This window comes from Melozone crissalis, unplaced genomic scaffold (assembly GCF_028551555.1).
Source record: "Melozone crissalis strain CALT ecotype California unplaced genomic scaffold, PUWL_Pcris_2 ptg000023l_1, whole genome shotgun sequence".
Lineage (NCBI taxonomy): Eukaryota > Metazoa > Chordata > Aves > Passeriformes > Passerellidae > Melozone > Melozone crissalis.
In genome coordinates this window covers 35643143-35666805 of record NW_026535801.1, presented here as the reverse complement: position 1 = coordinate 35666805, position 23663 = coordinate 35643143, and the positions used below count along the sequence as shown (strand labels likewise).

Genomic DNA, 23663 nt, shown 5'->3' with positions numbered 1-23663 from the left:
GTGCAATATGTGTGTGATGCTGAGCTGACAGCAAGGCTGGTGAGCTCCCACCCATCTTCCCTATGCACAAAAATCCAAACTGAAATTCTGGAAGAGCGAAGAAGGATGCCCAACTCCCTCTGAGCAACAGATGCAGAAGCAGAAAAGCCTCTGTGGAGACATTCCACTCACAAGTGTGTGAGGCCATGAGGGGACATACCTGTGACATTGATTCCATCTGAGCGCTGGCACCACACCGTGCGCGCGTTGTCCCGCCAGGGGCTGCTCTGCCACAGGTAGTCGTAACACTTCCCTCCTGCAACACCAACACCAGTTACTCCTCACCTTGCAGCCAGCCCAGGACAAACCCCTGGTGGGCGGGGAGCAGAGCTGTGGCCAGCTACCTGAGCAGGGCCGTGTCTCCACCTCCTGTCCCGAGCAGCTCTCCCGGCTCTCTGCAGCCTGCACCATGAAGGCCCTGGATCGAGACTGGCGCCCGGCGGGCTCAAAGCTCCTGCCACTGATGCAGGTGAGCTCACAGGAGCTCCACTCTGACCACTCTGTCAGGTGGCAGTCGCCTGCACATTGAAACAAGAAATCACGGGTTTTCAAAAAGAATTAGTCTTGAAGAGGAAGGATAAGCATAAGGCTAACCTAAGCATACATCAGCTTTAATATCCCTAGGATGTCTCTCTGAAGTAAACAATATTTGGATTTTCTGCTTCATGGCGTATCTCATTTTCTCAAAAAAACAAAGGAAGACTTTCTTAGATGGTGTAGAAACAGCAGACTGAGCATTTATCTGATCTGCTGAAGCACAGATTTGTGCTACAAGGCCTGACAGTACTCAGAACTACGGGACCATGTCCACCTCAGACAGCAACCACAGGCAGAAAATTCACCATGACCTTCCAAAGCCTTTACCTGGGCAAGGCACAGAGCAGGGTAACTGCAGCACACTTTCTTTCGATGGCAGCTCACCACATAATGCATTTTCTACTGGTCTGGATGTAGCAGAAACTGATGCATCATGCACTACACATGTGAGGTTGCGGACTTGCAATCCATCTCCACACTGTCCACCCTAGGGGATGGTGAAAGGGAACAGAGGCACACATCAATGAAATTAGCAAATGACAGATGAAACACAGTTGATTCTATATGAGAAATCTTCAAAGGTACAAATTTGGTCTGCAATAGTATCCCCAGTTATGAGAAGAAAGTTGGAGATCTCCTCTGCACACCTCTCCACAGAAGCTTGGAAGCAGGGGCAGGGCCACACAGGAAAGTGTGTAATTATCAAAGGTGTGGAAGAGGATACATTCATAAAGGATTAATACTATCTTTGAGGTCTGCCCTTCATGCCTTTTACTCAAATTAATGAATTTACTGATTCTTAATTAGTGCCGAATTAGATGAGCACAGACATTTTGGGCTTCTCTTAAGAAGCCAAGAGCAGGGCTTGCCCATAAGGAACAGACATTTCTTCTACCCTCCTTTGATGATACAGCCCAAGAAGAGCACTCATATGATTTAAACCCAGCAAAAGTCCTTACTGCACTGTGGGCTGTTTGTGTCATGTTCTAAAGGCAGTGACCTGATCTGGAGCAGAGATCACCATTCACATCACTCTACCAAAACACCAACCTGTCAGCACTAAACCCCATTTGAACAAGAAAAAGGAGGTTCCATCTGGGCCACTCCATGCTCATCATCCCAGTCCTGAAATACCCTGGCATACACCCAACTACTGAAGAGAACATCCTTTAGTGGAAAATCAATATTCCTGGGCTAAAGTTATGATCAAGGGCTGAGGGGCTGAGGATGCTCGGAGAGATGAAGCACTGAGGCTATTTCTAGAGAGTGGAATTGTTTCATTCCCATCAGATGAAGAGCTGTGGTGCTGTTGAGGTGCCTCATGTCTGCATGATGCCTTATGAATGCACGCCTGAAGCCTCGTGGAAACGGCACTTGAGAAAAATTCAGTAAACAAAACTCAAGAAGAAGGAAGAAACATTGCCTTTATATAACCAAGGGAAATGCTCCTTTGGATTTCTTGGCAGTGGATTCTTTTAAAATAATGGACTTCATCTGCAGAACAGAATGGCTCCTACTGAGTGCATTCATCCAGCAGCAGGTTTGCTAGCAGGAATCTCAAGAACGCCTCTCCTGCACACACCTGGCAGCTTTTGCATTCCCTCCTTCCTTTCTGCTGCAGATCCACAATAAAAAAAAATAACTAGCTGGATTTAGAGCAGCTGCTAATCTAAAGCATCTTAAAGAAGTATTGGTGTAGATTTACTGTATGCAGCCAGATTCCAGGTTTTTAACAGTGTTTCACTTTAGTTGGTGTGTAACTTACTGTTCTAAATTACTGTTTCACTACAGAAACTTCTGTTGTGGTCTGAGATTAATGGTGTGTGAAAAACTCATGCAGCTGTCCACTGGGTTAGAGTGCTTAGAAACGGCTGGTGGGAACAGAAGATGAAGGGAGAATATTCTTGGGGGAAATGGGCAATAATCAAACTGCAGTATCTCCAGTTTGAAGTGACTCAAAGAATGAAGAAGAATTTTCAAAAATATACTTCTTCTACAACAGTATATAATTATTTATATACACATCAATTTATAAATAATAAAAATACTGAGAAATAAATAGGTCAAAACAATAAATTTTTTTCAGTGCAACAGTTTCCACTATGAAAGGCCACAGGCAACACTCTCCATTTTTCTATCACACTATATTGGAGCTTCATTCATTTTTTCTAATGTCTAGAATAAAAAAAAAAAACAAAACCCAAACCTATGAATTCTCAAAACAATCCCAAAGAGAAAGATTTGCTTTTTAACAGTGGTTCCCACCTGCTTTTTTTCTTTCAAGACCAGCAATGGGTTTTTTACAATCAACTGAACACACTTAAAATGTCACCCTGTCACTTACAGTAGGAGATGCTTTTTGGTATATCTGAAAAGGTCTTGAGCAATGCAGGAGCACTGCATTAACTTCCTTATCGTCTTTAAAATTATTCATGTCCCCAAAATTATACATTTGAAGATCTAATCAACAGGTGTGGAACCAGAGGAAGTTTGTGCCAGAAATGGCACACCGAGGATGCAGGGAATGGCTGCTAATCAGAGGAGAGCTGCCAAGGAAACCATCATATATTCCAAGCTCAGGGAATCAATTCTTTGTTGTAAATGCTCTTCTCTGGAAGGTGTGATCCTCTGAGGTTTGCCTAGGACCAGGATTTGCCTCTTGTGTCCTTGCTGGAAATATGTGGGAATTTGACTTCCACAAGGGATTCCTGCCATCTGTCTGCAAAAACTCCTATGCTGCCCCTACTGAGGGTGCAGAACCCATGCTGGGTTTCCTAAAAACAGGATGTATGTGCCCTTCCACCAGCACCTGCATGGAGCCTCCACCTCTCACCCTGGTGGGAAAATGAGGAGAAGGTTTACACCTCCTGTGTTGGACAGTCAGGAATTCCTGGAGTTCAGCAGCACACTAATGTAAGGCAGCATCTCCACGAGCCTTCTTTCCATCACATCTGATGCTTCCCACATAGAACACCCTAACAAGACAGGAGGTAACAGCCCTAATGAGATGCTTCACCCAGATGTGCCTTGAAGAAAAGTTTTCCCTTTTTGGCTTTTACTGGGGTTCATGTGTTCACAATTATTTTAGGTAAAGAGTTGATTGGGCAATGCTTTCACAGGTTGATGAGCATTTAATCAGGTAGAAGTCTCTCTAATGAGGGAGTGTTGTGTGATCACATTTAAGGGAGTGCTTTTAAAACCATTAGAAAGGAAAGGTTCTTAGTCTTTTTAGGAATGTCAGCCAGCTTGTGTTTGATAATGCCTGGCTATTCCACTTATATTCCCTTAATGGAAAAAATAATGAACAGTGTCAGACACTGCTATTTTTTCCCGCTTTTTTTGAGCTAATCAGAGTAAACCACTTCAACTCTAGGAGGGAAATTATAAATGTCCTGCAACCCTTTAAATTGGATGTACTGACCAGTTCCTAAGTTCTGCACCCCTCTGAATGCAGGGGAAATGCCCCATGCTGCCACAGGTGTGCCTGGGATGTGTGCAATTACACACTGATTTCCATACTGTGACAATCAGCAACACAGAACACTTAGCAGGCTCTATTCCTACCCACAAAGACACCTCTAATTATTCACATGAAGTCAATTTAGCATAAAATAGTCCTCCTACAACTAGGAATTGCAGTCTCAGTTATAATACAAGGAAAAAATATTTTAGCCTTATAATTAATTGTCCCGTTTCTATTTTTACAGGAAGACACTTTCACACCATGCATTATGGCTTTACCATAGGATGCTTTACCTTATTTCACAAAGCATCCTTGAAAACAGGAATTCTGAAAGCTTTCTTTAGAGCACAGGCTTAAGCTTCTTTTTGGGTAAAGCACAGGAATAAATCACCCTGTATTTATGAACTACATTTAATTCCTAAGCACCTCATTAAAGAGAAGTGAACATGAATAGAATGGCTTCTCTCCAAAACAAAGCAAAGGGGAGAGAAACTGCTCTGTGGTAATTGAAGGAGAGAAGCAGGCTCTAACTCACTGAATGCAGGGATGGTATCTGGGTTACAGAACGCTGTGATTACTGGCTCTGAGCTGGAATTTAGCTGGGTTTGGGATGGGCACAATTTAATCTGCACAATGTGTTATTTATCTGGAGTAAGCCATGGCCTTAATTCAGCTTCCCTACTAATTTTTTTATCAGCTGTGCTAGCTCCTATGGTTGAAAGTCTCTTTCCTGATGCTTAACAGAATCTGCTTATGTTAGCTAGACAAAAATACCAGCTGATGCTATCATTTTGTTGTATTTATGTTACACATATGTTTTATCCATTTTATACATGCTGAGTACAGCACATATAAGGACCACATTCACATAAGTAGTTACAGTGAGTTGTTAATTAGAGAAAATATAAATATACTTCTGTTTCTCTGATCTTGGACTGTCACAATCCAGATTTCATTTATGAAAACCTGAAAAAATTCTGGGTATTTATTGTGCTACTCACATATTCACTTCACATCCCTCCACCACTGAGAAACCACATGGGTATTCAAGGCACTGGCAGAGCAGAAATCACAAGGGATGTGTGCCTTTATGTGCATTATTTGCTTCAATCTCCTACACAATATAATGTGGAGAAGCAGCCACAGGTCTGGCCCAGGTCCTGTCCCCTGGGACCAGACAGGGCTCGTTTCCACCACACTTCTCCTGCCTCCATCTCACCAAAGCCAGATTTAAGCAGGCTGATAAACCTCACTGAGAAAGATTCACCTCTGCTTAAACTGGGTTACCAGCTAATACGTTTTAATATTGGAAATGTGATCTAACAGATAAGGAGAGAAGAAAAAGCATGGAGGGGAAGAAAAAGTCAATTCAAGCTTGATGGAAGTCATTGCCAGTGAAAAAATTATGACCCCAGTGCTGAGCAAAGGTGGCAGGCATAGGGGCAGCACATGGGAACTGAATCCAGACATTTTTAGATCATTAAAAAGATAGCCAGGGTAAGGAGAAAGCAGAAACCAGCCCTTCACACAATAACTCACACTATTGTAGTGGAGACCTAGGGGGGAAGACCTGCTGCACAGTCCTTTAAAAAAGAAGGAAATAAAAAAAGATAAAAACGGCTAAGCTGTCTTGATATCTAGTGCATCTATTTTCTTGTTAGAGATATTTTATGTAATTAAATTATAGGTCACCATGACTATGCCCAGTCAAACACATTAACTCCATAAATCCCCTACAGTAATTCCATGAGCTCGCAGTACTTCAACCCATATCACCTCCCATGAATGGCCGCTGATGGTTGGAAGTTGAGGGGCAGGGGTTCACCACTCCTGAACTTCCCCTCTTCCCTGCAGACCTCCACCAGCCGCAGCCACACCTCGAGCCCACGACCAGCAATTAATCCCACATAGTGAGGGTGGATTTTGCCGTTGACCCCGGGCAGGGGGAAGCTCTGGAGAAATTCCTACCTGGACCGTGCAGGGAGACCATGGCCCCAGCAGCCAGCTGTAGCAGGGCTTCACTGGGCAGCTCCTGTGCTGGGTGAGCTGCTCCGGGCAGGGCCTGCCCTCGCCCGCCGCCTGCAGCACCACCGAGCGCCCACGCACCATCTGGCCTAGGACAGACAGCACACAGCCAGGAGACACAGCCAGGGAGGGAAAGGAGGAAAGAAAGACAGATTTTGTAATTTATCAGCATTCCTGGTTCATTGCCCAGCGCTAAAATCTGTTAAAAAAGCAATTAATTGGGAAGACTGTTTGGATAATAGGGATGCGATTGCTAAGTCTAAGAAATGCGGGCGCTGATATTTTCAAGCACACTTTTTAAACGTGGTTTTGTATGTTTTCCAAATATAGTATTTGTTTATGCAACACATTTAAATACTTGACTAGATCCTGATTATTAAATATGACAGGAAAATAATTCCTATGGCAGTAGCATTTCTACCATTACACATTCAATATGTTTTCAGAGATTTTTAACAAATGAAATTTTCTTTTTATGAGCAATTATGTGGACCTAATTTGAAAACTGCAAACACTGTAGTGGCTATTACCGTCCATAACCACTTCTACCATTTCCATTAAAAAACCTATTTATTATTGGTGAAAACTTCTTCAGCCACTGAATGGAAAAAGCAATTATGGTACTACTTTTGAACTAATAAAACTGAATATATTCATTAAACTTACGGCAATTCCATTTCTGCCTCCTTTGCTGTCCATTTATGTCCAGGAATGTTTTCACTCAAAATGTTTCAATTAGAATTCCATCTCCAATTAAAAAGAAAGTGGAAAAGAAAAAGCCCTTATGCAGTGGGATGCAGAAGATTGTGCTGGGGATAAAATTTCTGCCCTGTCTTTCAATATGTGTGGGTTTGAGTTAAAAACTGAAAGGTCTGGGCAGTAAGGGCAGACAAATACAACAAGGCAGAGGCGAGTGGTAATTGCTAAGCCAGTGCAAAGGAAGAGATAAGGTGCTGTGGTGGAGCTCTCCCTTTTGGATCACAGCCCTTCAGCTGCTTTTGTGAGCAGAGGGGAGTCTGGAGGGGGAGCAAACACCCTGCAAAACAGGGAGGCTGCAATACCCAGCCAGATCCTTCTCCCAGCTATTTATGCACATGATTTTTAATTAAGGACACTGCAGGTGTAAGGCACATCTCTGATATCTGTCATTGTGACTATCCACAGAGCAAAACATTTTAGCAAATAAAAACGAAAAGCAGACACACCTGGAAAAGGCACTGATGGATACCTTAGCAAGCTCTCTTACCTTTATTCCCTTGCTCTGACCCATTGAATTTTGGTTTTAAACACATTAAAACCAATTTTAAGACTTTTCCTTTTCCAGTTTTAATCCCCCAGACCTGGGGAGTTTGTAACAGAAGTGAGGATAAAAGCTGTTACCCACATGACTGTGCATTCAGCCGTCACAGAATCAGACACATTAGGAGGTGGAAAAGATCCTACCAGCTGAGAGGAAAGGAAGGAGAAAAGGAAAAAGGAAAGGAGAAGGAGGAGGAGAAGGATGGGAGAGGAGAGGACAGGAAAAGCAGAAAAAGAAAAGGGAAAGGGGAAGGGAAAGGGAAAGGGGAAGGGGAAGCGCTTGTTGTTACCTGGGAGATCAGAGCAAGGGAAGAGGAATCTCCCAGCCTGCTGCTGGATGAACACCCCAACAGCTCTCCCCAGCCTAACTGGCCAATATTAGCTGTTCCCTCCTCTTCAGGAGAGATCAAATTTGCCAAATTTGTCTAAATGCTGAATGCTGAGTGTTGGTGAGCAATGGAAAAGGGTCTTTGTGGGAAGAAGCCTGTGGCTGCAAGGCTCTGGGGCACCCTGCCAGGCACCAGCTCCCTGCATGGAGCTAGGGAAAAGGAGGTCTCCTCAGGTTAAAAGATCCAATTTCATTAGGAGGGACCTGAAAGCCTGAAGCATTCATCAAGCTATTTTAATTAACTAAATAATTTCCTTTCATACACTCTGTTTAATACGTTTCTGGCAATATGTAAATAGGAAGATTATTGAACAGAAAGAAGAATTAACAACTTTTCTTTCCATTTTGGTTTCCTGCATTTGGTTATCCAAACTACTGAAACTCACTACAGTCCCAGAGGTCAGGCTTGACTCAGTCTATCACTTTCTTTTAATACTGTGAATGAATAACTGAAGAAAGAAATTTCATTGAAACCTTTCTTTGCACAATGATTGCAGTGAGTTTCTTAAGGCTCTATTTTTTTTTACTCCAAAAACATTATCTAGGTGCTCGATTACCACTCAAGTAGCAGAAAAACTCCATTTTTTAATTTTTAAATGCCTTATCTTTTGCTGCCTATTCAGAACAGAATCTCACTGCATCTGAAATTAATTTGTTTCCAATACAAACTCTAGAAGAGTTGAAGCAATCCTAGTTATTTCTTTAATTTTCCTTTGACTTTTTTCTCTAATTTTTGAATGAATTGGCCACATCTCTGATTCCTCTGCTCTGCACTGTTATGTGATATAAACGTGTGCTGAAATTGAAAATAAACATTTCTTCATATCCTCAAATTAGTTTTGAAAGGGAAAAAAACAAAAGAGGCCAGTCTTGTTAATGCTGGTCACTTAAAATTCTGTTTTGTGTCAGCAGCAAGAACTGCATCTCAGGAATATGGGATTATATTTTCAAATCAGAAGATTTTTTTTTACCCCCCTAAAAAATTCTTGCCATTACTTGTACTTTATCTCCACAAAGTGATGTGTCACAGCTGAAACCAAGAAGATTCAAATTCCTGCTGCATTTCATCCCAGTCCCAATGACCACCATGTTGTAGCCAGTTCAGTGAGTTTGAGCAGAGCGCATAAAACACAGCTCTATCAAGGAACCACAAGATCAGAGCAGGGAAATGAGCCTTGGAGGTCTGGTTATGTCCAGTCACAAGCAAGTGGGGCAGGTGATAAACAGAGCTTTTCATCCCCTTCCCACTGCCAGGCCCTCCAGCAGCACTGGAGCATCCCCAGCAACATCTCCCACTGCCAGACTGGAGCTTGCTGAGTTTGAGTAGCAGGGGAGAAAGCATCACAAGGAGTTCTTCTTCAGAAGGCAACACCAAAAAATATTTTCCCAAATTGGTGATGATCCAGGGAAGAGTACAACAAGAAAATTTTTCATTGTGTGCATCCTTGTGCCCCTTCACTTCAATCCCACAGGTCACTCTGGCGCTGGGATTCACATCTCTGCAGCCTGCTATGGTCCCTGGGGGTCTGAGGAGTGAGTGAGGAACAGCAACATGGTAAATCCTGTTATTTATCAGATAAAGTCTGCTTTGTAAGTGGCAAAGCACAGCTGTAGGTGGTTTTATAGTTTAGCAGTCCTGTTGGAGACCTTGAGAGAAGCCATGTAGGATTGGAAAATGTCTGTGTAGAAAGATTCAGCATCCTCATATATTCATTTGCCTTAACAAAGGAAATTTAATTTGCCGGGGATTATCCTTACCAAACATCTTTCCAGTAACTTTGGTTCAGGCCAGGGAAGCATCATCCATTAAAGCAGTTCCATACATCTTTTCATAGCTGTACAGCAACTGATATAAGGAACCTTATATATAACCCAGTGTCAGCCTAATGCCCTATCCAGCATCCTCAGCAGATGCTGCCCAAACTACAGCTGCAACAGGCAAACATCAGTTACACATCTCCACAGGCTCAGCACAGGCAGGAGAGAGAGATCTGCTTTATTCATCATCATTCATAAAAATCAATATATTAGCCTTTGGCTGCTGTGCACCACAACTGTGTTAGATGCCAGCACCACATGCACAGCAGCACCACTTCATGCTTAAATGCATTATTCCATAAAATAACACCTGAGTAAAGATATCGCCCATTAAAATATATCCCATCAAAATATTACTGGAAAAAAACAGAATAAAAATGTTAGCAACAATCCTTGAGTAAAAAAACAGGTGAAAATACACATCCAGCAACACTAAATTTTGACCTGAACTATATTTAAATTATGTTTCTCTTTGAAGTCCTTTATGGTGCTTCTGCACACTCTCCAAAAAAAGCCAGAAACACAAAATATTATTGTGAGCTGACCCAGCAATGCTGCATTCCACTTGCTGTGAGTTATTTCTGCACACCCAGCACCTCAGCCCTGCATTTTAGCTGTACCAAACACTGGGAAATTACTGGCAAAGGGAAGCAGTTATGAGTGTTTACTACAGCCAATTCCCACAGCTCATTTGTTGTCATCCTTTGTTTTTTCCTATCTAATTTAAGGCTCCATCCTACTCCCACGAATGCCCTTGAGAAACCCAGGGTGACTTCAAAGGTGTCACAGTCCATGACCCTTCTGGCTGGAAACCCTTGCTGTGCTCCTCTGAGTGCACAAGTGAAATCTTCTCTGTTATTGTTATCATCCAGGAGTATTTACAGCCCACTGGCACTCGGTGAAGCAGCTGGAGTGACACTGTCTGTGCTGTTGGAACCCCAGCACTTTACCACAAGTAAAATCTTTTCTGTTGTTGTTATCAACCCACTGGCACTCGGTGAAGCAGCTGGAGTGACAATGTCTGTGCTGTTGGAACCACACAAGGGCCACTGCCACAGGACTGGTGCCAAGGTCCCTCCACCAGGGATGTTTTGTCCAGAGTAGCTCCACGCTCTTGAGTTGATACAGCAAAAGTCAGATCAGGACTGAGGCTGCAGGAAAATAAAATGTGCTCTCAATAACCTGGATGCAGAGCAGTTCCATTTCATTGATGCTCCTGCTTTGGCATGAGGTTCAGAAGACCCTTGGGTCCCTGCAAAGCTGTTCAAGTGGTAGAGAAGGACTGAGCAAAACTTGGCTTCTTCAGACAGTTTGTAAGACAGTTTTCCCAGCTGCTTAGCTGCTGCAGGCTCTCCAGCTTTTTAAATCCAAGCTAAACAACAGCAGTAGTACAGTGGCCTGTACAAGACAGCTCTCACCAGCAGCATGGCAGGGTTATGGTCTTTGAGGATCAGGGATGATCCATAAACCAGGCTGAGCTTGGGCTTGACTGTGTGGTTCAGGCAGCCTCAATGAGGTTTGGCACCCAAAGCCAGGACACCCACTGGAAAGTCTCTTTCAGCAAGGCACAAATGTTTCCAGCTTTCCTCTGATTTAGGACATGAAGTAACTCCTTGTACTCATTGGCAGCTCTTTAACCAACCAAGTCTTTGGAATTTGCACAAGCATTTCAGGATCAGGGGCTGAATACAAGACACATCTTCACTTGAGTACCTCCTTTTGCAAACTATGCAATATAAGAGCTCAGGATGAAAAAACCTTCAGGGTGAGCTGCTCCTTGAGCATGCTAAAAGCCAGAAAAACATTGCAACCTGCTTTTGTGCTGTACTGTTTAACTTAGTAAGTGATAGAACACTCAAAAAATTAAGTTTATTCAGCAACACAAGCATTAACAATCCAAAATGGATTTTAAAGGAAAAAAAATTTGGAATTAATAGTACTCTCAGTGTGCTGTTGTTAAAACACTGTCTATGAATTATTCATTTCTGTTAAGAAAGCACTACTTCACAAACGGGCTAAAAGCTCAGCAAAGAAAGAACAGCACTAATCCAAATATTAAGCTTTTTCTGTAACACGCTTTGATCTCTGGAATCCATCTGAAGGAATCATTTTATGCAAGTTAAGAGCTTTTTTCTTTTTGACCTTAAGTGAATTTGATTCAAATATACATTATAGCTATTGAATCTTAAAGACCATTAGCTGTACATCTAATGCACATCAGAGGCCTGAGAAATAAAATCCCAAGCTTATTGAGAATAAAACCTTCAATGCATTTCCTCATGTCAATACTCAAAGGGTATTTTAAATCACATAAGTTGAAAAAGGTCCTAATCCTTTCACTTTTTGTATGCTGGTGAGCACTACTGGCTATAGAAAGTCTTGCTGAAGGTACTGGGGTCATGTAAGTGTTAAGGGATCTGTGGATGTAAGATGGAGACAGAAGAATACACTAAATGATGAAAAATAGTATTTGTGTATTTTCTTCAATAGATACAATTATGTTCCTAAAAATTACTTCACCAGAGAATTGTATTTAGTTATTAATCTCTTCAGAATCTTTTAACACTCCCAAGCTCTTTGCTAGCTTTACATACTCCCCATCTCTGGGGTTAACAGTTGCTGTGACTGAATTCTGAGAGTTTGAATTAATTAATAAATAATCCTCCAGACATCTGACTACTTTTTCCCTAAGGTGCATTTTTCACCTTAGAATACTTTGAAAATAGCCTGCTTTGCCCTGAACACCCACCACCTCAGGACCCTGAGAGTGTCCAAAACCAGCTCTGAAGGATTCGGGTGTGGCTCGAGGCTCTCCCTGAGCTCCGCATCCCTACTCAGGGTACCTGAGCCCACCTGGGCCCGTGGGTGCTGGGCTGTGGGGGGCAGGAGGGAGGCAGGGACTCACCGCCGGCGCCACACGTGTGGGAGCACTGTGACCAGGCTGACCACGGCGAGAGCTGGCAGTCCACGGCACACGGCACCACGCACCGGCTGCTCGTGGGCACGGGCTTCTCCAGGTGCAGCTGTGACAGGAAACACAGGCATCAGCTCCCCCGGGCCCCAGCCACCTCCTGCCACTGCCAGGCACCCAAGCAAGAGCTGGCAGCAGCTCTGCAGGGCACCACCATGGTGTTTATGTGGAGCTTTCCAAAGGGTGAAATGGGTGAATGCTGCTTCAGTGCTGAAGAGTTTCACATCTAAGCATCCCTCAGTGTTTGGGTCTCATTCCAAAAGGACAACCCTAGATTTCCAACAGCAGGACACAATCCCCTCCCTGGTCCCCAGCTTTGGGATGGTGCAGGGTTGGTAGCCGTGCCCCGTGTGTTGGAATCAAGGAGTGACACCACCCATGGACACCCCTGTTTCCCAAAGCCCCCAGCACCATACAAAACCTTTTCCCCATTTATGGGGAATGTCTCAGCATGGATCAGGAGGTCCCCATGCATCTGGAACCCCAGGGAGTGTCCCAGGCTGCTCACCCTCTGGCACAGCTGCATGCTGACCGTGGCGCCGTCGCTGCGCCGGCAGCTCAGGAGGCGGCGGCGCTCGCCGTGACCACAGGTGGCATTGGCCCCCAGCTGGCACCCGCTCCAGCCTGCAGACACAAAGCAAAGGGTGCACTGCTGCAGCTCAGCTTTACACCCAGCACAGAGTCATGCAATCACAGAATGGCTTGGAAGGCACCCTAAAGATTGTGTAGCTTCAATCCCCTGCCGTGGCAGGGACACCTTCCCCTAGACCAGGCAGCTCAAAGCCCCATCCAGGCTGGCTCTGAAGCCCTGAACATGGGTGTTACCTTCACCCACAGCAGCACTTCCCATGTCAGGGCATCCCACAGCCAAGAACAACCCCCGACACAAAAGGAAGTTGTTCTGAGAGCCAGGCAAGCCTCAGAGGAGACACGTTCTCTCCGCAGTCCCATACCGCATCCCGTGATGACACCGCTACATCAGAGTGCACATGCTGAACACTGATAAAGGCTATCAGCTCAATCCACTTGGCACAGGTACAAGGCTCTATTGTCTGAAGTAAAATTCCACTTTGATAAAGCAGCTGGGGAAGTTTCTGAAGGGGAACTCTGGTTTAACCTGTTTTTGTCTCCAGGCAAAGCTATCCATTATTTAAAACTAAACTCTAATAGTCATGAAATAAAAGCAGTATTTCTAGTGGAAGGAAATTAATATCTTATTACGTGTCTGAAATTATGTTGGTCAGAATACAACTAAACTGAAATAAGCTTTAAAACACCATTTAAAATAAACAAAAAGCATAACAGAAGCCACTAAAATTTCCATACAGCACCAATAAATAAGAAGGATGAGAAGAAAACCTATTACTTTGTGTCTTCCACCCCTGATAAACATGAACACATAAATGTTCTGCATTTCTGAAATGTGATGATAAAAAAGGCATCATCCTGCTGCCTGTGTTTCTAGGGCTTTTATTACAAACAGGCTGAGTTTATATTCATATATTTTATCTTGCTTTGTTCTCCCTTCCCACCAGCTCCCAAACTCCTCTTAGATCTCTTCTCTGTATGCCTTTCTCATTTATTTCAGCTGGTCAAAACAAAAGGAATTTTTTGGTTTTGTTTAGTTCATTTGTTTGCAAGAGAACCAACTGCTTCTAAGGTCCTAAATAATGCATTTTGCTCTGAATACCCTATGCCCACCCATATAACTCATATTGCCTTCAAAGCAGATTTCTGTTGCTATTATTGGCTTCACCAGAACCACACAGATGACACTCTTTTAATTGGAATTTTGTAATTAATTATGTTGATAACCCATTGAAAATCCCATTTAGCATGCTTTATTTCCAATGTGCTCGCAACAACAACTTAAATACAGAAATTGTGCATTTGTCCACTAATGTGTAAAAATACAGGCGTGTAATTAACTTTATTGAAACCAACAATGTCAAGGCTTTAACCAACACCAGAAGAAACAACTAAAAACACATACTAAGGGTATATTGAAAATTTGTACCTACCTGTTAGGTTGTACTGGTATTGGAAGCAATTTTGATTAAGAATGCATGGCTTCATTTGAGAAACTTCAGGGCAGGGCTTTGAACTGACAGGAGACCTCAGCACTTGTCGGGTTCGGGTTTGCATAATATTGGGGTCACACACCTGGACAGAGAAGGGATGGACAGTACAGAGACCCCAGTAAATCACACAGACATCACTGACCCCAAAAACCCACACAGACACCACAGACCAGGGCTGCTCACGCACATCCACGGCCACATGGAGGTAGGATGCAATCCCACTCCTGTCCTAACTATACTTAAAAACACATGAAAGAAAAGAAATATGATTCAAAGTTAAGAATTACTAAAAGTCATCTTTTATCCACCCAGATTTGGCTATTTTAGCCCTGCTACACTACACTTTCCATGTTTTTTGATAAGGATCCTTGGGGACGTTGGGACAAAGATTGCATCACTTTGCTGTGCCCTGCTTTGCACCTCCTTCCAAGACTTCCAGTAAAATGCCACAGTACTGAATAACAGGACAGGATTTTTGTCACAATTAATGCATTTTTAAGTAGTATCTGATGTTACAGCAAAGCACTCATTTCAAGGAAGGACATTTGTAATTGCATATCAGTTATGATGCTGACAAGACGAGGTGACTTTTCAGAGTATGTGATACCAAATACTGATGTCCAGCTGCCTATAAACCAGGATTTGCTTGTTTACATTTTCACAGGAATATGAACCAACTGAGGCAGGTTTTCATTTCTATTTGTGCATCACAGGCATGAAAACTGTTTGTTTTTAGCAGCCCTTGATCCTCACTCTCATAGCAGTGCAGCACAGAGTGATTTTCCCACAATCCAGTAACAGGAATAGATGAGTGGAGGTGGTCACAGCAAACCTAATGGAAATAAATCCCTTATTAAAAGTATTCACCATTATTTATTGAACAAGATGACCCATTTAATTCCTAACAGTTTCTCATTAGGATTGCTCAGGAATAGCAAAGAAAACAAAACAAAAAAACCCCAGAACAATGCACGTAGAACCACATTTTCATAAATGCTTGGGGATTTAAAACACGATTCTTCTATGAAATACTATAATTACAAAAAATAACTAACAGTTTAAAACCATGGGGTTATTACCATGCAACAAACAGCCTGCAAACACTGAACACTGCACGGGTGGAAGTGTGGATAATTCCTGTATTGTGAATATTAAAGGGAAATGTAATGGCCTTGCAGCATAAATCTGGATCTCAGGCTGCTGTAAACTGGATTAGCTGCACAGATGACAGCAAAACTGAACAGAATAAATATCAGAACAAATGGGAAAAAAAGTCTGGTCTGGTCTTAAAATACATTGTCAGGGCCTATTTCCTTATGTTTACACTACATGAAGGAAAATCCATTACATTTTTATTGCTGACACACACCTTGTCAAATCATTTTAAATGGTAATCTTATTTGAATACCCTTGGTCAGCTAAAATACCCAATTGTTTCTAATTATCTGAAAATTAAACCTATGCTAAGTGTTTACCAATAGTTTACTGCCTTTTTCACAACTAATCTGATTGTTCATTCTCACAACTAACACTAATAACTTAAATGATTTGCCAATAAAGCAAAATGACTAAGGAAAAAAATCAAAGCATGTATCTCAGCAGCTACTCCTAATTAATGTTTCTCTGAATTATGTTACCAAGGGGGAAAAAAAAAATCAATGGATGCTGTGACAGAAGCTGTCTGTGCCAGCTCAGAAAGACCAGCTTTTGCTCCCTTTAAAATAAGAACCTGCAGACAGAAAATATGCCTCATTTGTAGATAAGTAAATTCTTTTAATAAAATAGTGTTTTTCCCTGTCTAGCACAGCCCCTGTTGTGCTCTTTTATGGGACATTGCTGCAGCCCAGTGCTGTCACAGAGCCCCAGAGCTTTCCTGGCTGGCAGGACCATTCTCCCTCTCAGATTTCCTCCTGGTAGGCAGCAGACCAGTCTAACAGGTCAAAATCTCTCTGGTGTTTGCCAGGATCCAAACAAACAACTGGTTTACTGATGCTCTGAAGCCAGAATTCTCACTGTGCTGATGAGCCATGGGGCTCAGAAGCCAGAGCTGATGCAATAAGCCCCTCACTTTTACTAGTTTTGAATAATAAGGAATCTCTGTAGGAAAAGCATTCATTTAATCAAGCTGAGGACATGGGAAACATACAAAAATTCAAAGTTGGCAAACTGTAACTAATATCCTGTAATATTATTTGTTGAATTTCTCTTAACGTCAATTGAGAAGTCAATTTAGTTTTATAATTGATTTTCTGCCCTTGCTCTTTCAAGTTAACCATGTAAAAAACTGAGCCAAATATATATGGAACTGAGTAAGCAGCAGGAGGGAATGACTTGCAAAGAAAAAGATGAAAGCTGGAATTTTCAAAGGAGCAAGAGGGAGCTGAGTATCCAGCTACCCTGAAATCTCAATGGGTTTGGGTGCACAGTTCCTGCAGGACCCCTCCAAAAACCCAGGCTGGAACAAAAAAATCAAATATTTATGGCATAGCAAAGGTTGAGGAATGGATTGGCAGACTCGATGTCATTAGGAGATGTGAACAGTGAAGTAAAGAAGAGGGATTGTTGCCAGTGGAGAGATGTGAGGGTACTAACAAGCAATGCCAAGGGGCATGTCTAGTCCTGAATGTGGATCTTAGAAAATACTGAGAGCAAAACCAATCACCATCAATGGCAAATCACAGGCTTAGGAGGCAGGACAGAAATGGCAGCCATCAATTTAGAGAAAAGGCAGCAAAAGAAAGAAATATTTCTTGAGTACCCAAAGTAAGAAATTGCTGTGGGATTAAGATTTAAGCCGGATAACAGGTTGATTCTGAATAGTCTCACAAATGAAGAAAATGACAAAACTAATTTCACTGCTCAAGTGATCTTCCATACAAAACACTGAAGGTACATGGATCAAGGCTGGGTCTGCCCAAGGGATCCAAGTTTCTAATCACAAGCATGTATGAATCCTCAGTTTCTGGGGTTTTAAATAAATAAAACCCATTGTGATTCAGCAATGTTTTACTGAGTATCTTCATTTACAACTCCTGTCTTCCCACTGAGTGGATGCTACACCTCCAAAGACATTATTTTACTTTCTACTGCTCTTTTAGTAACTAATGCTTTCACTGATGACAGATGAAGCTTTTAAAATTATTTTTTTACATTAAGTTAGCCATTGCCTTTTGTAAGGCTACTGCAACTGGTTTGTGCTCAGCATCAGCCAACATTTCCACAGTGGAAGCAGAAGGAAAGGCAGGTGCCAACAACAGATGTGTTCAGGAGTGGGAGTTTGACTTGTATTTCTAAGATCATCTCTTTATGCTCATGATACTTACTTTATGCCTTTATTTGGAATGTAACCATGGGACAGAAATGTGTGTAACAGAAAATGTTCCCTATTCTGGGAAACTGAAACCCACTTCTGACACCACCCAGACTAGGAATAAAGATCTATGGATCAAGGAAGGACAATGATCATGGGTGCCCACTGGCCATAAATAACAGGGGAGGAAACAAGTCCTAAGAAATGGAGGCAGCTGTGGTGCACAGAGGTGGAAGGTCAGAGGCCTGGAGACCTCTATGCACCTTCAAGATCAGATGCACATCAGTTTGGCTAATAATTTTTCCAGACTATGTTGCTTGTTCAGATTCTTTGTTGATGACTGTAAGCAATGGGGTTGGTAATTCTGCCATATGCATCCTTTGGAACTGGTAACAGGAACAGAATTAATTTTTTGATGAAAATAATAATGGGGTGCCACCTCAGGTGGCACATCAATAGCCTACAGCAGTAACATGTCATACACAGACAGTAGATTTCTTTATGGGTATAACTGTACTGTTCCAGCCTACTTTATAGTATTAAACCTCACCATTTCCATTATTCTTTTCCATATAGTATGAAAAAGTTGAGCTAGAGCCACAGATCTACAGGTGAGATTATATAAACCTCTACAGAAACAAAATATGCTGAAGCAATGAGAGGTCCATAAAATGTTAAGGCAGGAATAAATCAAAGTTTTTCTCAAAGGACCATTTAGAAATTATAACAGCCATCTTGGTTCTATGGGGAAATTTCTGGCACTATTGACTACTGCATTTTAAAATATTTCTTCTAGCCAAAGCTATTTTTCCACCATGACCACTTGTCACTATTTAAAGCTAACATAAAAAGTGAGGGACAAAAACATACACAAAGGATGCATGCAGCCTTTGCTTCAGACAATCACAGAACTGACAAAGCACAGGAAGTTTGTTCTGGAAGAGAAGGGTATAAAATAAAATAAAGCTACAAGGTTATGAAACTAAGTTCCAGTCTAAGAGCTGTTAACATATCACACATTAATATACACTATTAGACCCTCTTTGGGATGGAATTTAAGAGCTGTTCATTGATCCAGGCTTTCATATGCATCATAATTGTACAGCACAGAGGCTGTAACCCATTATAGGGCCCTTTAAGCGGTTTAATTTATCAGGCAGCTTGTATAATGCATCCTGCACTATAAATAGCTGGCTGCATTATTCTTAACTGGCTATTCATAAGCAAACATACAACCTTAAAATAAGGTAAATGCAAAGGCAGCAACCGTATTTGACTATTTTTAACAGAGCAATGAACCATTACATTGTTCATGCCAGTGTGGATGTTTTGTAACAATTTAACAAGCCATTTACAATAACACGAGCAGTCTTTTGAAATGAAAATGCATTTGCATAAATTTTCTTTCTCAGATGCATCCAGGTTCTGAAACCTTGCCTGCCTCCACACTTAAATCACTTAAAAAAGTGATTGTTAACAAATGTTAATAAAAATAAAAAAGAAATATGAAAAATGCAGCAGTTACCCACTTTTTTTGACAAAAACATACAAAAACATCCAAGTCACAGGTGTGCAAAAGGAGAAGAGCATTTTCTTCCAAAAAAGCCTTGACCAGCAGAATCCTCATGCTTGATTTGAATAAATTATCTCTTGGGCTAGAAAGACAACTCTGTGCGAGCCTCACTCTTCAGTTCAGCCTTCACACTTCACACAGCTCCTCTGCCAAACTTACGTGCCAAACCCAGAGAGGTTGGGGAGCTTCCTCTGGAGATATCCAAAAGCTGATTGAGGACACAGTTCTGAGGAATGTGTTCTGGGGAATCCTGCTTGAAAAGAAAGCACCAGATCACCTCCAGTGGTCCTTCCAACCTTGCCTGCTCTGAGTTCAGGCACCAGTTGTGATGGAGGCTTTCATAATCCACACAGTGACTCCCAGAGTCTACAGGAGTCCACAATTTCCCTTCCAGTTGGCATTTCCAAAATGCAACAACTCCAGCTTGCATCCGCAAGGAAAGTCACTGCAGAGCTGGGAGCACTGTGTATCGCTTGGTGACACTTTTAATCCGGTCACTTGTGGGTGTCCCACTCCCTCCGTGGATTCCAGGGTATAATAACTCAATTGTCGCGAGTCCCGAGCGCGGCACATCGCCATCGATCCGTGAGGAAAACGCTCGCTGAAATGGAGACAGCTGCTCTCACTCACCACACACACAACCTCCTATAATTAACTAATTTCAGACCTCTTGGAATTAGCTGCTAGAAATGCCAACAGCTGAGGCAAGCAAGGAGGCCACTCCAATCCACACCGGGGGCTGCGACAGCCATCCGCCGACAGAGAGCTAACGAAATAGAGTTGAGGTAATTATTTCAGGGACTTGTAGCACCACTCGCATATTAAATCTTTTTAAGAATGCTTTGATGAATTCAATTGAAGTCAATTAATTACATTTCCAAGTCAGATGAATACAAAGTCAAGACGCCACAGGAAGTGTGTGTTATTCCATCACTGAATATGTAACAGAGATGACAGGATTTCAGTTCCCAGATTGTTTAGCTGGGTCTTTGAGCAATCAAGTGATGATGTCTGACTGAACAGGCTATTGTCCCTGGAACAAATATGAAATCTCTTAAGCAAAATGCAAGTCAACCTAATTTCCTTGTGGGTTTTTGTTGGTTTTTCTTTTCCTTGTTATTTTTGGCTTTTTTGTTGTTGCTTTTAACTAGCAAGCTTCAAACTGTTATGTTAAATGACTTTAAAGCTTGATATTTAAGTCACTTGGATGTTACTTAGTGACAAAGAACAAAACATTAGAAGCCAAAAAAATAGTCTTCAACCACAGGGAAAACCATTTTGAATGGTTTTAATCTCTCAATAGAAAAAGTGAGAATAATAGGGAAGATTTAATTCAGTTACTATGCAATTCTTGGATCCAGTAGAGAGACAAAACCTCAAAGCAACCTTGAGGCACTGTATTTCTGACAGCTTCATTTCTGACCATTAGATGAAACATTAAAATTTACCTTTGTGTTGCAGTGTTAAATAGCACCATAATCAAGATGCAAAATACGTAATTCAGTTGAAAAACACACATAAAAGAATTGTGGGAGCATCTGAAATTATAAAAGACCACAAAAGTGTTTAAAAGCAAAAGGGAAACGCAGCCAAAGAAGGTAGAAGAAATACAATGTTTTAGCAGAAAAAAGTATTGAAGAAAATACTTTCCATTGACAAAGCAGTCGCCACCTTTATGACTCATTGATTTCAACACGATTCAAGATCATTTACCATCCTGGAAGTGGAAAACTCACATGGGAAGAATATTGCTACAAGATAAAACCAAGTAATACCCTAGAAAGTATCCAGAGTACAATGACATATTGACAAAGGTACAACGGATAATCTAAAAGGCCTTTTTATATTCAGCTGATAAGAGTTAGTTATTCTGCTATCAGGATGAATTTATTATCAACACTGTAAAACATGAGCAGAACACCAAAGCGACTGGAAAAGAATTCTCACCTGACCAAAATCTTAGGTAAATATCTCAAATCAAAAAGCTCCTCAGGCAAAGATGAGGCTGAAATTGTGATCGTTCATTTTTTACAAACTAGAATTTGTCAAGTTTCATAAATCCTCTTTATCTCCAGCAAGCCAAACATGACCAGAGCGACAGGAAGACTTCCTGGAATGGTCTTTGGCAGCTGCCTCATGAGTGCTATGACTAAAAGAGTGCCAACTATTGTGGTATGAAATGTAAATGTGCTTGAAATAGAGCAGCCAGGATGCAGTTTTGTTTTTTCATTACAATACAATGTGATCTTCCAAATGTTCATTATAATATGATGTGATCTTTCAAATTTTTTTGGAATTTTTGAGTCTCGACTCACAGCTGTCCTAATTGACCACCTTTCCTGGTGCCTCAGGAGATGGAAGGTTCATTAATCACCCTGGTGCTGGCAGCGCCACACTCCAGCCACCACGATTCCCTCAATCCCTGCCCCACATCCACCACAGACACACCAGTGGCACAGCACAGCCATTCTGCACCAACAGCAAGCCCAGCACTCGCCTTGGAGATGTGGAGCATCTGGGAGGGACTGTGCTGTGTGGTTCCCTCTCAAAACCCACCACAAACAGCCAGAGCAGCTGTAAAAGGGAGACAGCACTGCAGTAAACTCATCAAAGGGAGGGTTTTATTTGCCCATAAAACTTCAAGCTGTTTATTTTCTTGTATCTGGACAGAACTATGGGAACACATGCTCCATCAGCACACAGTCATCTCAGTTTCACAACAAAGCATTGCAGAACAGCTTGTGAAAACATATTGTTCAGTTAATTGCATTGGCATGCAGATGCCCTCACATTTATGAATTAACATCCACCATGGTAAAGGGATGTACAAGGAGACACAGGGACTGTGGCATGTGGCCCTGTGCCTGCCAAGAGATGTGCTGCCTGATGGAGTGCAGCCCACGAGCTCTGGGCTTCCCTTTCCTGCTTCTGTGGGCTACGGAGGCTTCGCTATTGCCAAAGAAAGGGAGCCTTCAGGCAAAAAGCCTGGCTGTCTTAAGGATATGAGAGTGCTTAAAGCTTCAAGCAGTCCTACATAACCAACTGACTGCCACCAAGGCACCTGAGAGACATCCAAGAGCCTCAGGGATATCTGCATCAGCTCACTGCATGCGAAAATGAAGAAAATCCATGCCTGGAAAAGTCAATGGCAAAGAAACAGCCCAACCACAGTGGGACTCTGAAAGGTATCCAAGCATTTGTATGAGTTGCAAGAGTGTTATACTTCATCAAACCACGCTACTCAGGAGGAGGTGAATGCAGGAAATGAAACCCAAGATTTTATTTGACATGTTCTTACCGAGTATATTGATACGCTACACAAAATATTATGGAAGGAAATTACCTGTGTCAGCACTGGTATAAATACCTGTCCAATAACCACTCAACTTTTGGTAATGGCCCTGTTAACATGGGGGCAATGAATATGTGTTTGTCACTTAAATACATCAAGCAAGTCTATTAAAAAACCCCTCTGAGATTAAACCTGGCACCTATTTCAACACTGATCAAGGAGAAACAATAGATCTGAAGTCACGTGGTTTGAGGCCAGAGGCTTTTCATAACACAGAATTTGCTACTTCTTTCCATCTTGCATATTTAGGAAAACACAGAACGCTTTGCAGTGGCTTGAATTCCCTGCATAATTCACAAAGTTTTGAGTATTTCATGACATGACAAATTGTTCCGGCACCTTGCTGTCATACCCTTCTGCTGCTGCTGCCTCAAATCTTCCCCCAAGTGTTTGAGGAGGAGGAAACACTGGACAGAAACAGTGTGTGTTGGGAAGGGAGAGCTGTCATTCCTTGAGGACTAGGACCTGTCCAGAGGAGTGTCACCCCCAGGGTTTACCAGCAGGCTGTTATGGCAGTCAGGCACCACTGACAGAGGCCTCCCCTGCAAACACTTCCTAAGGCATTCAGCAGCTGCAATACTGTCCCTTCACCCACTCTGCTTTGTGGGCCCTCTCCCACAGCAGAACAAGGGGAGGGATGTGTTGAATCAACTGCCACAGTAATAACTATGTGTTTCACTAACCAACTTTCTATAGCTCTGTCTCTGTAGAGACATAAATATCTCCAGATTCAACCACCCTGGCAGGATCCATTAAGCCTGCCATCCCTCAGAAAATAATTTACTTTCCTAAAAAATAACTAGGCCA

General features: G+C 42.2%; 1 protein-coding gene across 3 annotated transcripts in view; it reads right to left on the bottom strand.

The window, feature by feature from the left end:
* THSD7B (thrombospondin type 1 domain containing 7B) overlaps positions 1–23663 on the bottom strand; it is a 299304-nt gene that overhangs the window by 8348 nt on the left and 267293 nt on the right. For all 3 annotated transcript variants that reach the window (XM_054277755.1, XM_054277756.1, XM_054277758.1), the window contains exons 19-25: positions 14562–14703; positions 13049–13164; positions 12475–12592; positions 6008–6153; positions 904–1063; positions 384–557; positions 200–295 (exon numbers count right to left, since the gene is read on the bottom strand). In XM_054277755.1, coding sequence (XP_054133730.1) covers positions 200–295; positions 384–557; positions 904–1063; positions 6008–6153; positions 12475–12592; positions 13049–13164; positions 14562–14703 — 952 coding nt within the window. The remainder of the gene's footprint in view (positions 1–199; positions 296–383; positions 558–903; positions 1064–6007; positions 6154–12474; positions 12593–13048; positions 13165–14561; positions 14704–23663) is intronic.